At 43.5% G+C, this 16,907-nt stretch overlaps 2 protein-coding genes across 3 annotated transcripts in view; one reads left to right on the forward strand and one right to left on the reverse strand.

Annotated features, from left to right (window-relative positions):
- Positions 1-342: 342 nt before the first annotated feature.
- LOC149304219 (thiamine-triphosphatase-like) lies at positions 343-3,540 on the forward strand. Its single transcript, XM_089481269.1, has 3 exons — positions 343-452; positions 2,034-2,690; positions 3,375-3,540. Exons 1-3 carry the CDS (start codon positions 395-397, stop codon positions 3,515-3,517), a joined length of 858 nt encoding a protein of 285 aa, XP_089337395.1. The 5' UTR covers positions 343-394; the 3' UTR covers positions 3,518-3,540.
- A 347-nt stretch (positions 3,541-3,887) lies between these two features.
- Positions 3,888-16,907, reverse strand: part of LOC149304220 (AP-1 complex subunit gamma-like 2) — a 28,161-nt gene continuing 15,141 nt past the window's right edge. Inside the window, exons 14-22 of one of the 2 annotated variants that reach the window (XM_089481267.1) lie at positions 16,210-16,332; positions 13,269-13,358; positions 13,024-13,154; positions 10,708-10,812; positions 9,442-9,595; positions 8,830-8,947; positions 7,744-7,910; positions 6,942-7,040; positions 3,888-5,302 (exon numbers count right to left, since the gene is read on the reverse strand). In XM_089481267.1, coding sequence (XP_089337393.1) covers positions 5,198-5,302; positions 6,942-7,040; positions 7,744-7,910; positions 8,830-8,947; positions 9,442-9,595; positions 10,708-10,812; positions 13,024-13,154; positions 13,269-13,358; positions 16,210-16,332 — 1,092 coding nt within the window. In that variant the 3' untranslated portion in view covers positions 3,888-5,197. The remainder of the gene's footprint in view (positions 5,303-6,941; positions 7,041-7,743; positions 7,911-8,829; positions 8,948-9,441; positions 9,596-10,707; positions 10,813-13,023; positions 13,155-13,268; positions 13,359-16,209; positions 16,333-16,907) is intronic. The other variant, XM_089481268.1, reaches the window with a different exon arrangement.

Below are 16,907 nucleotides of genomic sequence, written 5' to 3' on the forward strand. Positions count from 1 at the left end.
AGCTTTCCCGTTGCCTTAGCAACCGTGACCGAGGGAGCGAGACAGAGGCTGAGGGAGAGGAATAAAAAAGAGAACGGGGAGGGAAGAGGGGGAGGAGCTGCCAAGGCACCTGCGGGGAGGAAAGGGGAGGGGCCTAGACTACAACTCCCAGGAGTCTTTGCGCGCCCTATTTCCCCTCATGGCTGTGTGGGAAGGGGGACATTATACGAACAAAAAGCGGGAGAGGGTTAAAGGAGAAGGTTAATCAGACATTAGTCATCCTTGTTACTCATTATTATTATTAATCGTTAGTATTAATAAGTTGATCAGGAGCATCTCCCCCCTCTTTCTCTTTCTCTTTCTGGTTCCGCCCTGCTGCCGCAAAGGCTCCTGGGAGTCGTAGTTCTTCTAGGCAATGGACGGCCTCAACATGGAACCTGACTCCACTTCCGGATCCCCGGCGGCAGGGAAGGGTTAGTCCACTCGTCCCTCCGCATCGGCGAGGGTTAGGGGCGCAGGGACCGCCCCCTGAATGTGGGAGAACCGCAGATGACAAAAACCATTGTGTTTTGACCTGAGGGAGCGCCTCTCTAGGAATTTCGAGGTCCTCCAAGGAAACTGTGGTCAACACTTGCTAGACATTGACCATAGAGTTGCGCTGGAGGAGTTACCAATGCCTAGTGGAGTGTCTCTCTAGGCCCTTAAGTGCAACTCTGTGGTCAATATCGGCTAGACACTGACCATAGAGTTGCACTGGAGGAGCTATAAAGGCCTAGTGGAATCTTCTCTCTAGGAACCTCTAGGTCCTCCAGGCCAACTCTATGGTCAACACCCAGACATTTACCATAGAGTTGCACTGGAGGAACTACAAAGGCCTAGCGGAGTGTTCTCTCTAGGAACCTCTAGGTCCTTCAGTGCCACTTTTGGTTAAAGTTGACTATAGAGTTGCGCTGGAGGACCTTGATATTCCTAGAGAGAATGTATTAATAAAACTAGTGAATAATCAAATCTGCAAAAGTCAAAGTTGCCAAGGGACGAATGTAGTGCACAGTGGCAGTGGGCGACCCATTGCAATTCTGTGGCGTGTCTCCGTGTCTAGCCTCAGAGGATGGCACTGCAAAACTCCTCTGAAGAAACTTGCCAAGAAAACCCCATGATACGTTTGCCTTAGGGTTGCCATAAACTGGAAACTACTTGAAGGCATATAACAACAATCTATAGCTATAGCTATATATAATCAACATGGCCTGATAGTAAGTTCCAAGTACATTTTCCTGAAACACCAGACATCTGGAATGAGGGATGAATTGTGAATTCAGATAATGAATTTTAAATACAGATTGTTTCAAAATGTGTATGTCTTGTCTTTTTAAACTGTTGCATGTTTTGATTAACGTGTTTTAATTGATGTGCCTTGTTGATATGTTTTTGTTCCCCACCTCGATCCATGAGGGGAGGCAGGTAAGAAATAAATAATAATAGTAATAACAGGGTGCAGAAATAACTCTGAGACTTGAACAGAACTGGGAAGAATGCTGTCTTTGGAGTGTACCTCCCAGAATCCCCCAGCCAGCATGGTCCCTGGGAGTTGGAGTCCAAACATGGAGATTTTTTCCCAAGCTCTGGCCTTGAGTCTGGCCTTTTATTCCAGGAATAAAAATACTGTTGAAAACCAGAAAGAAATGGGATATTGGGCAGGGAACTACCTATGACATGGATGGAAATATACACCTCTGTGTTGTATCATGGTAATTCCCAGTGCTAGTAAAAAAAATTCATTTTTTTATTCCCAGTAGATTGTGAGAGAATTCAAAGATATAGCCGTGTTAGTCTGTAGAATCAGTATGTAGAGAGATCTTGTAGCACCTTTGAGACTAGCTAAAAAAAAATTGGCAGCGTGAGCTTTTGTAGACTTCAAATCTACTTCCTCACTGAAGTCTATGAAAGCTCATGCTGCCAGCTTCTTTCTTTCAGTTAGTTTCAGAAGTGCTACAGGATCTCTCTACAGTACATTGTGGTGTGTCACAATTTATTTCTCCTGTTCCCTCTCATAGGTTCAGGACTCATAGAGGTGGAACAGAAGTTCCTTTTCAGTGCAGGTACCGCAGAGAAATTGGCAACACTGGGTGGAACTCTGCAAAGTGACTACTCCTTCCGCGACCAGTATTATGATGTGATGGACCTACGGCTCACCCTAGCTGACCACTGGCTCCGGCATCGCCAGGGGGCTGGCTGGGAGCTGAAATGCCCCCCACAGCCACTAAAGGGTGCCAGAGATCCAGGCTGTGCCATAGAGAGTCCAGCCATAGAGAGCCTCAGGCCCCAGGGCAGACATCAAGCACCAACTGGAGGCCATGCAGACACTGGGGACCAGTTGCAGCCACTGGAAAGTCTGGGCCAGACCCATGCTGCAGTGCAATACCTTGAGGTGACCTGCCCACGAGATATTGTGAATCGCATCTGTGGACTGCTGGGCGTGGAGCCAGCTACAGTTTGGCATGAAAATGTGGCCAGAGCAGTAGAGGACCTTGGCCTGCAGGAGTTTGCCAGCTTTGTCACCCGGCGGTGCCAATATCGTTTGGGTGACCTGAATGTGGATCTGGATGAGGCAGATTTTGGTTACGCTGTGGGAGAGGTAGAAGCCATGGTCAAGCGGCAGGAAGAAATACCAGCGGCTCTGGAGAGCATCCGGAAGCTGGGTATTCAGCTGGGTGAGGAGATGCACAATAATCTTGTTTCCCTCTCCCAACAGTAATGGAATTCATGTGTTTAAAATGTTTAAGATTATTCTAAATGACTCCCCCAATCCTTAAAAGTGTCCCTAGAAAAAACCAAAATAAAAAATAAACAGTCAAAAAAGGAGATAATGAATAGAATTTGGATTATAAAGAAATTTGGTTGCAAGGAAAAGGACAAGAGTAGAATTTTTGTAAAGGCTGAATGTCAGAATTTGTGTACTGTAATATCTCTTTGTAAGATAATATGTTTTAGTATGTTGTGTTTATAGATGTTTATGTTTGTATTGTGTATGTATTTTTTGTGTTTTTGTTATGTGCTTTTGTACAAAACTTAATTTTTTTAAAAAGGAATATTGATGATTCAGAATTTTGGATTAGCACAACTTGGAAATGTATTAATTTGTTCCAAGTTCTAGCAATGTTATAGCACCTTTGAGACTAACTGCGAAAAAGAAATTTCTAGCACAAGTTATAGTGGATTTCACAAACGCATCTGATAAAGCGGACTGGAGTCCATCTAAGATCGTGCTAGAAATCTCATTCTCAAAAGCGCTACTGGATTTCTTTTTATGCTGAAACAGAGTGACATAGCTATGTCTTTGCATATCACATGATTACAACATTAAAATTCCCCCTCTTTTTCTGTTTCCCTGGCAGGCTTTGATGAGAGAACCCGGAATCCTGGCAAGATGTCTGCCTATCTGTATAAATTCAGACCGGCACATTATGAAGCTCTGGTACGAGTTGGAAGACTCAGGAAAATGGGAGATGGAACACATGGGCAAGAAGGAAAGGACTGATTTGGTGGTGGTGGGGGGGGGGGGGGGTTTGCTGAGGAAAGGACCCTTCCCTCTAGGCTAGCTGCATCCTATACAGTGCAATTCTCAGATGGAGAGAGGAGAAATTAATGTGAACAAAACAGCACAGAAAAAAAATATTGTGAGGATTCACACACACCCCTTTCTCAAATTTGCCCAACTGAATTTCTAAATCCATCCAGTCAGCTGTGAAGATTTAGCATGCTATAGCTGACTCCTTTCCATAGTGAGAACCCTTGTACACATTTTGTAACATCACAGCAAGTCATCCAAAAGCTGCAAGTGGGGAAGAGTTCCCTGTCAACAGACTGGGTTTTGCCCTATGACATAAGAAGAGAAGATGAACCTGGAAAGTGTTTATTCACACTTATATATCAAACCAATCCAATAGAAATGACTGTAAAAAATGTAAAGAGTCAGGAAATAGAGGAGTGGGGAACGGCCCAAAGGAAGCACAACTACTTCATGTAAAACTGGTTTGGATCCATGGAACCTCTTGCCACAGTATGCTGCAATTGTAACTATTACTCCCTTTTAAAACTAGATTGTAGGGAAAGAAAGAAATGGCCACTAGTAGAGTCCAAAAGTAACCTTCCCAATTCTAGTGATAACCAAGAGCACAGCAGTGGTTAGTGATTATGAAAAGGCAGCTATTGGGCCTGAACAGACAAGCCAAAATAAAGCTGCTTCAGGTCACTTTGGAGGTATGCTGTTTAAATGCTGCATGCATCCTAAGAGGCTGGGAGCCATGCCAAAGCCACGCTCCAGTCCTAAGGACTGGATTGCAGCTTTGGCACAGCTTCTGGCCTCTTTTAAGATGTGTATGTCATTTAAACAATATACCTCCAAAGTGACCTGAAGCAACTTTATTTTGATCTGTCTGTTTGGGCCCATTATCTCCAGGCCTTCTGTGGTCCTGTCCAGAGAGAAAGAAACAAGACCCTCTCTCTGGCTCCATATAGTGAGTCTTAACACTTTTACTGGAGATGGAGTGCAAGCAAGGACACTGGCAGCCCTGTTTTATGCAGCAGGAACTGAGGCTTGGGCATCTCTGCATTGGCATGAGATTCTCAGGGCACTGAAACCGAATCCACCAATGAAGAGGGACTGGTAATGTTGTGATGGCTTTTATTGGCGGGTTCTCCTTCCCTCCCCCCTACTCTTTATCTTCATTGATTTCCATTTAGTCTCGCTCAGTTGTTGTGGATTTCCCTGTCTAGCTGATCAATTGAATTGATTTCCCAGCAGCTGGGAGTGAAGAGGGAGAGAAAAAAGAGAGTTGGCGAAGATGGGGATTTCCTACTTCTCTCTTCCCTTTTCCCTCCCACCCCAATGTCTCGTCCTGCCTTGGCTGTCATGCCTGATTTTACTGTTATCTGTCTGTTGAAGGACCTTTGCATCCCTGTCTCTCCCAGAACTTTACTAACTCAGAGATCCAGCCCCCCTTTTCCATAACCCACCCACTGGGACACCTAGCCTTCCCTAATTTGAAAGTGTGTGTATATTAATGGGGCACCCAGGTGGAGCAGCAATGATGCCCTCTGAATGGAGGGTGTGTGTGAATATAACTGCAATACTTTTTTTTCTCTTGAATTTGGAGAGCCTCTTGTGGGGGAGCCCATCTTAGAGGCAGAGAGCACAGTACCATAGGTTAGCTGCTGTTCATTTCCAAGCAGTTTCTGGGAATGAGTTGATTTCCTCAATCTGTTGTACCACAGCCCCAGAGGGAAGGGTGTAGGCAAGCCGTAGCCTCATCCGGAGTGGTAGCTGCAGCAAAGGGGTAAAAGGATAAAAACATGTAAGTCCGCATGTTCTTTGGACATGGAAATTGGAGCAGTTGCATTGGACAAAACAGCAAGATTTACTTTTGGGTACAATATTTGTTGTTAAAAAAATCCCAACTTTCATTTTGATGTAAGCCAAGTTCTTAGTTCTCAACCTTCTTAGAATGAAAGTGACACATGTCTATTTGGATCATCAAAAATTGGGATAGGTTTGAGTTTGCCAGCAGCCACTACTAAGTCTGCTGAAGGAACAGCATTGAAGTAGATAGCTGCTAAAGAAACAGGAAATTGTGTTATGGTGCTTATTCCATCAGGAACATAGGTGGGGAAATGTGACCACCCAGATGATTTTGGCCTCCCATTCCCATTATTAGGGTTGCCATTTGTCCTGGAAAATCCCAGATTGAAGGGGACTAAAAAATGTCCCAGCTGACTGGACCAGTTGAAGCAGTAAATCGCAGACTTATCCTCTGACACAGGCTGATGAGTAGGTTAAAATGTGGCAGTGGGGATGAAGCAGGAAACTGCAAGAAGACTGGCATTGGCAGGAGCCTCATCCTGCACTGCAGGCTCTGGTTGCTACTGCACAGGAGTAGAGTTGCCAACTTATTTTTCCACTCCCTCTCCACTTTCCCCAACAGCCCCAGAAGGTGGAAAAGGAAAGGAGTCAAGCAGAGATGGCCTTGTGTTGTGTGGTGATTGTATTGGGGCCTTGAGCCTAGGGCTAGGCAGCACGGTGGAACTTCACTTCCAAACAGCCTCAAGAGAGTAAAAAATGTCATTTTACTCTCTGGGGCTGCTTGGAAGCCTCCCTTTCTTCAACCCAGCTATGAAGAAAAAGAAGGAAAGGCTCTTAGCTTGGTACTGGTACTGAGTTGAAACATAATGGTAGAAAAAAGTGCAATGATTAATGTGTTGAATTTGGTAATCAGAATGAAAATTAATAATATGAATAAATAAAATGTACAAATTAGATGCCTGGATATGTCAGACTGGAATATGGGAACTCTACCCATCATGCCTTATACTTGGCCATGCTGGAGAACCACACATTCCTCACTCATGGTAAAGATGAAATCAGTCTGCAAGATCAGTGGCCCAATTTCTATCTCCATGAGGCTTTGGGGAGGCATCCCTGGGAGACTGCCAGTAAAACAAAACGTCAAAGTGATGGTGTCTCCATTACATCTCCGAGACTGTTCTATAGGAATGCACAGAGGAAGTGATGTCACTAGTGCCTTGTTGCTTAAACATTATGAATGAAATGGTGACTGTCCTTAGAGAGCCTTCCCTAACTGGGTGCCCCTCTAAATGTGTAGGACAGCAAGCTCACCATCTCAACCAGGGTATCAATTTGAGAAAGGCTGCATTAGAAATAGATTACAGGAAGCTGCTTTGCACTGGGTCAGACCATTGGTGCATCCAGCCAGTATTACCAACTCTGTTCGGCAGCTGTGACTTTCCAAGTTTTGGGGTTGGATGATTCTCTAGGCCTACCCTGGTGCCTGGTGGTTTCTCATCCAAGTATTAACTGACCCTATTTTCACACCCGAGATCTGAATGACCCCAGTGTTGATTTCACAGATTCATACCACACACTGTTTTTATGCTGTAGTTCTTACCTTCTTTGGGTTCAACACTCGAATGACCTGCGTGAGAGGGGGTCTGCCCTGGCCAGGGACTGTAGAACCACTGGGGGGCAAGAGCTCCACCTGGAAGGACTGTGGCACAAAGACAAGGCAACAGAAGTCTTCAGGCAACATGCATTTTGTTGTTGTGTGCCTTCAAGTCAACTTCAGCCTATAGACATCCAATCCTAGGTTTTACTTAGCAAAAATGTCTCCCCAGACAAATGTTTGCCTTGGCCTTCCTCTAGGGCTGAGAGAGTGGGACTTTCCCAAGGTCACCCGCTGGGTTGCTGAAGCAGAATGGCAAGTCAAACCCTAATCTCCCAGAGTCCTAGTCCAAAACTCAGACCATGACACCGCACTGGCTCTCTAATAAATGTTTGTTTGGAATAAGCTTTTAAAAAGGGCTGCAATTCACAAAAGTTTATGCCAAATAAAACTGTCTAATCTTTAAGGTACCACCAGACTGTTTGTTGCTTTTGCTGCAGTTAGTAGCCACTCATTGGCCCTGTTTGCGCAGATTTGCTCCTTTAAAACTGGTTGACTGCTGTCACTACATAGTGTAGTAAATCCCTCACATTTTTCACTGCATGGGAGGTGAATAAATTCTTCACCTTTCATCTGTCCTATGTCACCCCATCCAGCCACTCTAGATGAACCTGTAGATGAACTCCAGGGGAGGAGAAAGGGGCAACTGGGTGGCTACTTGATGGGGGAAAGGGAAGCATTGCTGATTGTCTGATGGTCCATCTTGGGGAAATGTTTGAAGCACTGCCAGGGACAAACCAAGTCTCACCTTGGGGACAGCAACTTGAAGAGTGAAGCTGGAGATGTCATCTAGTGTTTGGTTGGATACCGTGGCCGTGATGAGCAACAAGGTGGGTTCCAGCATGGGACGCTCCATCAAGAATTCAATCAGCAGTCCGTCTTGTTCATACACCGTCATGCGGGGGAGTGTGGGAACTGTGGAAGAGGAGGCAAATGAACCAGTGAGTGAGTGGGTGTCCATCAACTATTAGAAGAGGCATACATGTTTTCAAGATCCAAATATAGATACAATCTGAGTTCAGCCCAGGACAATTATCAAGTTTCTTGAATGACAGTTCCCATAAATTGTTATCCAATAATCCTAACTTTTACAAGTTCTGCCCAGGAATTTCTTTCAAACACCAGGACATGACTATGGGCAATTGATGCCATCCTAGGATGACCAAAGAACCCTGCCCTACCTGGTGTGTAATCCTAAATAGACCTTATACAGATGGGACTGTGTGGACTTCAAGGTCAGAAGCTGTGACTTGGATCAATGTTTAAGGAAAGTTTAAAAGAGAGAAACTTAGTAGCAGGATGTTTGATTCTATATCATCATTTGTGGGCTGCACAGCTAAGAAGGACCAGCACTGGGCAAAACAGTTGACTTCCCAGTTCAGAAACAGGGTACATAATGAGCATAAAGGATAGTGGATTATTCATCTATTTGGGAAATAACATTAATAAAATTAGTAAAGGTTTAATAAAATGGGGCAGTTTCCATGTGGTTGTATGTGTACCTTTCTAGTCCTCATGGTAAAAATAAAGCTAAAAAGCACCCCAAAATGGTGGAAATGGCAGCCATTTTGCCAAGATAGGGCCCAGGAATGAAGGTGGGCAAACCATGACTCTCTAGATGTTGCTGAACTCCCATGTCTCTCATCCCTGCCAGGTTGGCTGATGGGAATTAGAGTCCAGTGACTGGCAGCTTGAAGGTTGCCCTCTCCTTTGCCAGAAAAGATAAAATTATAATACGACAATTGTGAGGTTGAAGAAGTCCAAAGAAAATACCCTCCTGGCCTTTTCTTATTTGGTCATTCCTGTCCACATCCCTTGTGCCAACATACAGTACCTGTGGGGTTTAGATCCCCAAGGAAGTCAAGGAAGGAGCTTGCTGATGGTGCGATTGTACTAGTTTGGTTTAGAGAGGCATCTACAGGTCCTCCAAGGAGATCCAGTAGATCAGAGACCTAGAGGAAAACAAAACAAAACAGCACTGAAGAGGACAAGGTGTGGGATCCCACTGCCAAAATGTGGAAAACATAAAGAGAAGACTGGCATAGCTTATAGCAAGGCCAACCCAAGATGTTTTGCTGCCAGAGGTGAAGAAAAGATGTTGTGTAAGGACTTTGAACTCAATCTGTAGAAGTTGAGGTAAATTGAAAACAAAGGGGGAAAGTGGAGGAGGATAGAGAAATTAAGACATTTTAAAAGCAGCTGAACAAGTGGGATATTCAGAGGATTAATTGAGATAGTCCCTGCCAAATCAGGACAGTTGGAGGTTATGAGAATGTGGAATACATTCTTCCAACATTGCTATTTTCCTATTCTTCCCACTGTTGCTTTCTGTTCAGCAAAGAATTTCTATGTTATAAGCTTCAATTTTGCTTTGCAATAAGTGTCAGTTTTGCCTTGGTTCTGTGTTGTTCCCCTAACGCTAACCACAGAGAGATGCATCTCCTACCTGGTCAGATTTGTCTTGCTGGCTGGCACTGGTGGATGGTGCCACCTCCAGGATGCCAGGCGTAACATCCCCACTTCCATTCTGTCCTTTTTTACTTTCTCCCTCATTGTAGCCAGATTTGTCTGCTATGGGCATCTTTTCTAGTACAGATGCTCTAAGAGAGTAAGGAAGAATGAAGGCATATTAGCATTGGGGTGATTTCCTTTTTACAGACATACAGGTTGAGTTTCTCTTATCCAGAATGTTTGTGCTCAGAAGTGTTTTGGATTTTGGAACACCTGTATTTGCATATATGTCTATATGCATATGTATATGAGATATCTTGGAGATGGGCCCAAATCTAAACACAAAATTGCAACTAAGAAAGTAGGCTCAAGTCTATGAAAGCTCGCGCTACCATTTTCTTTCAGTTAGTGTTAGGGGCTCATTAGACAGCCCCTAAGAGGGCTCCGTGCCACCCCCTTTTCTCATTGGATCAGGGCCGTGGCAACTACATGCCACGGCCCCAATCTGGCCTTTCCACATTGCAAAAAGAAGCTGCAAAAAGCGGCTCCTTTTTGTGCTGTGGAAGGGGTTCCCTAGCCACCACCGCTGCCACAGCTTCTTGACACTTCTTCAGCGCAGTACATGTAAGTGCCGCCTGCACTGAAGATGTGGCGTGACGTGGGAGTGGAGTTGGGATGGTTGGTGTGCACATGCCATGCCCCCACTCTGCCCCGAGGCCAGCATATAACCCCGGTCTGTATAGCCTGTTAGTCTCAAAGGTGCTACAAGATCCCTTAGCTTACAAAATTCATATACACCTTATACACATAACCTGAAAGTAATTTTATACAGTATCTTTAATTATTTTGTGCATTAAACTAAGTTTGTATACACTGAAGCATCAGAAAGCAAAGGTGTCACTATCTCAGTTACACATTTAAAAAGTTTTGGGTTTTGGAATATTTAAGATTTCAAAATTCCAGATGGCCCCAAAAAGGTATCACTGTTTTGCAGATTTTAGATGTTATTGTATTTACCAAACTAAAGTTAGACTATCTAGCAAAATTCAAAGATACAGCCATGTAGAATCAGTTATGTAGCGAGATCTTGTAGCTGTAGCACCTTTGAGACTGACTGAAAGAAAGAAGGTGGCGGAACGAACTTTAAGTCTACTTCCTCAGATGCTTTTGGCATCTAGCAAAGTTCACTTTGCACAAATTAATCTTTTCTATGCTACTCAACAACTGTTATCATTCAGCCATGATGCTAACAAGGAAGTACCTGAGGTGGTCATACTTTCGGAAGAGAGCATTATATTCCACCGCTCGCTGCTGTAGTTCAATGTCATGGCAGCTACAATAAATGGAAACCAAACTCCGGATCCGGCTTTTTGATAGGAGGGGGAGATGAGGAGGGGAAACAAAGAATAGTAGGAGCGTAATTATCATCAATTCATCATAAACTATCTATTGTGGATAGTTGACAAATTAAAAAAAATAAGATTAAGGGAAATAAAGACACCATCATAAAACCTGAACACAAGAAAAATGGGAGAGAAAGCTGAGAAAAATTATTTTTGACCACAACTCCCAGAATGCTCCACCATCATGGCCATAAAACTACAAATGCCAGAATTCCATAGGCTGGAGCTACAGTACTTAAAGTGGTGTCAAACTGCATTATTTCTACAGTGTAGATGCATCCTTAGTCCAGCATCCAAACCACTACACCATTCTTTACTATGTTTTCAGCCTGGTTAAATCACTCACATTCTTTTACATTATTCTAAACTCTTTCAGTTGATTTTATTCTATGCTACCCCAGGATCCTACATAAAAGATGGGATTTAAACATTTTAATTAAACTTTAATTCAGAAACATTGCTTTTAAATGCCACTCAGCACTAATGGAACCGTCTCCTCTGGTCATCCATCTCTCTACAGCGCCATCTTCTGGCAACGACCAGCAGGGACACAGTCCTCAATTAGCAGGAGGAATATTGCAGAAGATTTTTGTGGGTTTTTCAGGGGGCTCTGTGGCCATGTTCTAGAAGCGTGTCTTCCTGACGTTTTGCCAGCATCTGGGGCTGGCATCTTCAGAGAATGATTGCCTGGAAAGGAGCTGGGTATATATATTGTGTGACCTGGAAAGGCAGGAGTGATTTGCATGTGGATTGTTCTGTTGCTACACATGCAAATCACTCCTGCCTTCCCAGGGTCACACAGTATATATATACCCGAAACACAGTATATATATACCCAAAGGAGTCATAGACAGAATAGGCAAAGTGGTGAGGAAACACAACCTTCAAATGGTTTACAAACCAATGAAGAAAATCCAGCAAATGCTTCGCCCAGCCAAGGACCAGAGAGACCCTCTCACAGCCGCAGGAAGAGTTTAGCGCATGCCATGCAGCTGCGGACAAGTTTACATAGGGACCACCAAACGCAGTGTGCAAACAAGAATCAAGGAACATGAGAGACACTGTAGACTGGGCCATCCAGAAAAATCAGCAGTAGCAGAACATGCCACAAACCATCCTGGGCATAAAATACTGTTTGAAAACACTGTTCTGGACCATGCCAACCACTACCATGTCAGGATGCACAGGGAAGCCATTGAAATCCACAAACACCTGGACAATTTCAACAGGAATGAGGAAACCCTTAAAGTAAACAAGGTTTGGCTACCAGTCCTGAAAGACAGCAAGAGGAAGACTCAACAAATGCAAATGGAAATCTCCAAGCAGACAATGAGCACGAATCAAGCAGACATTAATCCTCTTTTGCAGACCCTCCCACCCTGAGGCCTGCCATTAGCAACAGAACAAGACACATGCAAATCTCTCCTGCCTTCCCAGGTCACACAGTATATACATACCCAACTCCTTTCCAGGGAAGCATTCTTTGAAGATGCCAGCCACAGATGCTGGCGAAATGTCAGGAAGAAACTCTGCTAGAACATGGCCACAGAGCCCCCAAAAAACCCACAAAAAACTATAGATGTCAGCCATGAAAGCCTTCAACTCCACATTTCAGACAGCCAGTGTGGCATAGTGGTTTGAGTGTTTAACTATAATTCTGGAGACCTACATTCAGTTCCCCAGTCAGCCATGAAATCAACTGGGTGACACTGGGCAAGTCACACTCTCTCAGCCTCAGGGGAAGGCAATGGCAAACCTCCTCTGAACAAATCTTATCAAGAAAACTCCATGAGAGTGCCATAAATCAGAAACAGGCTATATAAATAAAGCTTAATAATAATAATAATAATAATAATAATAGAAATGACACAAAGAAACACAACAACAACAACAAATCTGGGGCTTGGGCTTTGTAAGTCCTACAGTGAGGTCTCTGAGGGCACTTTTAAACTGGTTTCAAAAACCAGTTTCAATCAGCAGAATTCCTGAAGTAAGAATTCTGATAATGACACACCATGAAAACAGCCTGGGCTCACACAAAAGTCAGTTCCCAAGGGTTTGTGTGGGGAGAGAGAGAAGGGACCATTGCAGCTAAACCCAATTTAAATTTCTGGTGCAGACAGTCTTGTTGTTTAATCATCCGTAAACTGTCAGGTTGAGAGACTTGAGCTCACTTGACATCATTGCCTTGGAGATGGGTCCCAAGCTTCATGAGGGCAGTGAGGGCATAGGCTCTGGTGGCCGGCAGGGACAGGTGTGACTGGAGCACCCGTTCCAAAAGGGACAGCATCTCCTCCGGATTAACCTGTGGGGGGGGGGGCAGTGGAGAGGAAGAACAAGTTTTATATGAGGGGGTAAGTGAGCAAACCTCCCCTCCTCCATGTATACCTCCACCTGCACAACCTGAACGTCTCCTCACTTGCTTGGGCTCCACCTCTTCACAGCTGCCTTCCAGAAGGAAGTTGCCATATTCACCAATGCACCAGGTGGCCACTTGGACTAAGGGTTGCTGAGAGAGAGACAAAAGAAGATCATAGACTCAAAGAAGATTATCATATGGGGGGAAATCGAGGAAGAAAAAGGCAGAGACACAGCAAAGTCGCGCAATTGTGATGAAGATTTTCAAATGACATGGTGCTTATCCAGGACTTAACCCATGAAAATCCAGAAATGCTCGAGCAACATGGAAATTCCCCGTGAATGGTTTGTTGCTGGAGCATTCCTGGATCTTCATGAGTTAAGTCTTGGATAAGTGCGATGTGTCTGAAAATCTTCAGCATCATCGTGCGACTTTGCCAGGAGTATACCTTTTACTTCCGGCTCCCCCCCCACATCTGATAATCTCCATAGAGCTGGAAAAGACCTCATTTCTTAAAATTGTTTTTATTACAATTACCAAAAAAAAAAAAAAAAAAAAAAAAAAAACCCACATTAAAACTCAAACAATATATATAAATCTTTTCAACACCAGTACAAAGTGCACTCTACCCCCAAGATGATATATATATATACCATTTAATTGATCAGTTTTCCAAAATTGCAATGATTCTCGTGGAGGCATACACCCCTTTTTTCTTATAAAAACATACTCTATAAACTTATTCCATACCTCTCCAAAATCATTCCTCTTCCATAATCCTTTTTTAACTTTAAGCCTACCTGATAATTTACCATTAATAGCAATCTCCCAAACTTCTTTATACCATTCCTCTATTTGGTAACTACCTTGAATTTTCCATTTTCTTGGTATTATTAATCTAGCTGCTGTCAATAAATTTGTAAACAAATCTTTAATCGCTTGAGTACATTTAACCTTATCAAAAATTGATAATAAAGTGATATCTGGGGTTATTTCAAGATTTTTTTCTGATTATCTTTCTTATCTCTTCAAATACCATTTGCCAGAATTTCTGTACATATTTACAACTCCACATGTGGATATAGGTGCCAGTTTCCTGGCAACCCCTCCAACATAACACTGCGCATTTCGTATCTATTTGACTTCATCATACTGGAGTCAGGTACCATCTCCAAACCAATTTATAATAATTCTCTTTTAGTCTTACAGACATATTTTTCAATATATGCAAATCCCATATTTTTCTCCAACTCTGTTCACTTATTCATTGGAAGAGACCTCAAGGGCCAACCCTATTAGTCCATGCAGGAAGACACAATCAAAGCACTCCCAACAGATGACCATCCAGCCTCTGTTTTTTTGGAGAAGGGAGACTCCATCACCATCCAAAGGAGTGTGTTCTATTGTCAAAGAGCTCTTGCCATCAACAAATTCTTCCTAATGTTTAGGTGGAATCTCTTTTCCTATTGTGTGAATCCATTGCTCCATGTCCTAATCTCTGGAGCAACAGGAACAAGCTTATGCCATCCTCAATATGACAATATCCCTTCAAATATTTCAACAGGGCTATCATATCACCTCTTAATCTTCTCTTCTCCAGGAAACATACCTAGCTCCCTAAGTCTCTCCTCATAGGGCATGTTTCCAGACCTTTCACCATTTTGGTTGCCCTCTTCTGGACATGCTCCAGCTTGTCTACATCTTTCTAGAATTGTTGTGCCCAGAATTGGACGTAGTATTCAAGGTGAGGTCTGAATAAAGTGGCACTATTACTTCCCTCGATCTAGGCGCTTTACTTCTTTGGATGCAGCCTAGAATCACATTGGCTTTTCTTGCTGCCACATCACACTGCTGACTCATGTTCAGCTTGTGGTCCATAAAGACTCCTAGATCCTTTTTACATGCACTGCTATCAAGCCAGGTGCCATCAATATTATATCTGGGCACTTTGTAGGTAGAGAAGAGCTCAAATGACACCTTACAATATCATTATTTTAAATCAAAATCCTGTAGTCTTATTTCATTTTATTTCCAAGGAGTCCATGGTGGTATATACCCTGTCTTCTCCTCTCAACAATCTTCTGGGGTAGTTTATAGACTGAAAGTAGGATTGCCAGCCTGAAAACTGGAAAAGCTCCTGAACCATTAATGATTATATATAAGAGGGAATTTCAGCAGGTGTGGCTTGTTACCTGGTTGCGTGACAAGCAACACCTGCTGAAATTCTCTCTTCTACACAACCATTCAAGTTCAGGAGCCCTCTGATGTGGTATGTTTGTTTTGCAACTCACACAAGCTAAAAAGAGCATGGAGTTGGAAGAAGGCAAGTAGATGCAGCTCAGGTAAGATTAGAAATATACTACAAGTGCAGGTAGTAACTTCTGCAACTTCTAATTGCACATTCGTCCCATGACACAGTATGGCCTATAGTTTCCCAACAGGCCCAAATAAAGCTTTCAGTTCTGACCTTGAACATCATCTTGTGGTTTATCTACATAGTGCTATCACAACAGCAAGATACCTCTTCATCTCCCATGGGTCCATTCTATAGAATATGGTATCTGTGGTTTGATGAGGTACTTAGAATACTTATAACTCTCTAGCATTTCTCTAAACTGGAGAACTGGAACTCTCCAGCATACAATTCTAAACATTTCATGCATACAACTATAAGTCCCAGGATTTTCTAGATGGAGCCTTTACAACAGAAGTGGTATCAAAGCGCTATAGTGTAAGAAGTGGTGTCAAAGCACTGTAATTTTGCAGTGTGGGTACAACCTTAGAGTGAATACCAAGCTGTTTTGGAGAAAGGTGTCGGCTCTTTTCTGCTTCCAGATGACCATTGGTACAGCCTGATCGTAGCTATGTCTTTTCACTGTGTTTAGTGGGTCTTGTTCCCAAGGAAATGTGTGCAAGTTTGCATCCCCACTCTTCCCTTTCTGACTCTCCAAAAGTCAGCACCTTTGCTCTCAGAATCTCCCCAAATCAACAAGAAGCACACCTGAGAGATATCCTGGGCCAGTGCGCTGTATAACTGCTGCACAGCGTAACTGTGAAGTTCCTTGGCGCCTCCAATTAGACAGATGAGGTTGGGCACTGAGTCGTCACGCACATAGGAGCCAGCCTAGAAAGGGAAAGAGAAGATGGAGTTTTCAGCCTTTTCAGAGAGGTTTCTCTGCTTGGCCCTTCCTTTTCTTTAGGAATTTTAAAAGACCGCCCCTCTTCTTCCACTGATCCCAAAGTGTCAAGGATTTGACCCTTCTTTTGTGGAGCCAGGGTGGGGTACCAACACATGCCCTCTAGGTTTCCTCAGATCCTTCCCCATTATACCACTTGTAGGTGGTTTTCTATTTTTTGTATATGTTTTCTAACAGTTCTAAATGCATAAAGGACCTTTCCTAATGCTTACCAATTGGCATTAAGAGCTTTCAAACTAAAATAATATTATCTTTTGAGTCCCACTCTTTTGCCTTTGACAGTAGGAGCTGAGGCTATCCAGCTATCCAGGTTGTTATTGATGCCCACCACCAATACGTTCAGAACCTTGGATAGTTCCCTTTAAGCCATCCCAAATCTCTAGGCTACACTCCAAGCCCTGTATTGGCAGGATCAATAATCGTGGTTTGCCAGCATCTGAGGAAAAAGAGTCTCTCTAAGCAACTGGAGGCCCTCCAGCGTGATTCTATGGTTGACCATAGA

The sequence above is a fragment of the Sceloporus occidentalis genome, unplaced genomic scaffold, assembly GCF_023333645.1.
Source record: "Sceloporus occidentalis isolate IW3139 unplaced genomic scaffold, rSceOcc1.0.p SCAF_14, whole genome shotgun sequence".
Lineage (NCBI taxonomy): Eukaryota > Metazoa > Chordata > Lepidosauria > Squamata > Phrynosomatidae > Sceloporus > Sceloporus occidentalis.

Bases quoted from the DNA above. Each gene is read 5' to 3' on its own strand.
- LOC149304219 (XM_089481269.1), top strand. From the start codon at position 395: ATGGACGGCCTCAACATGGAACCTGACTCCACTTCCGGATCCCCGGCG. The intron at 453-2,033 runs GTTAGTCCACTC...TCCCTCTCATAG, and splicing joins ATCCCCGGCGGCAGGGAAGG to GTTCAGGACTCATAGAGGTG. The intron at 2,691-3,374 runs GTGAGGAGATGC...TTTCCCTGGCAG, and splicing joins GAAGCTGGGTATTCAGCTGG to GCTTTGATGAGAGAACCCGG.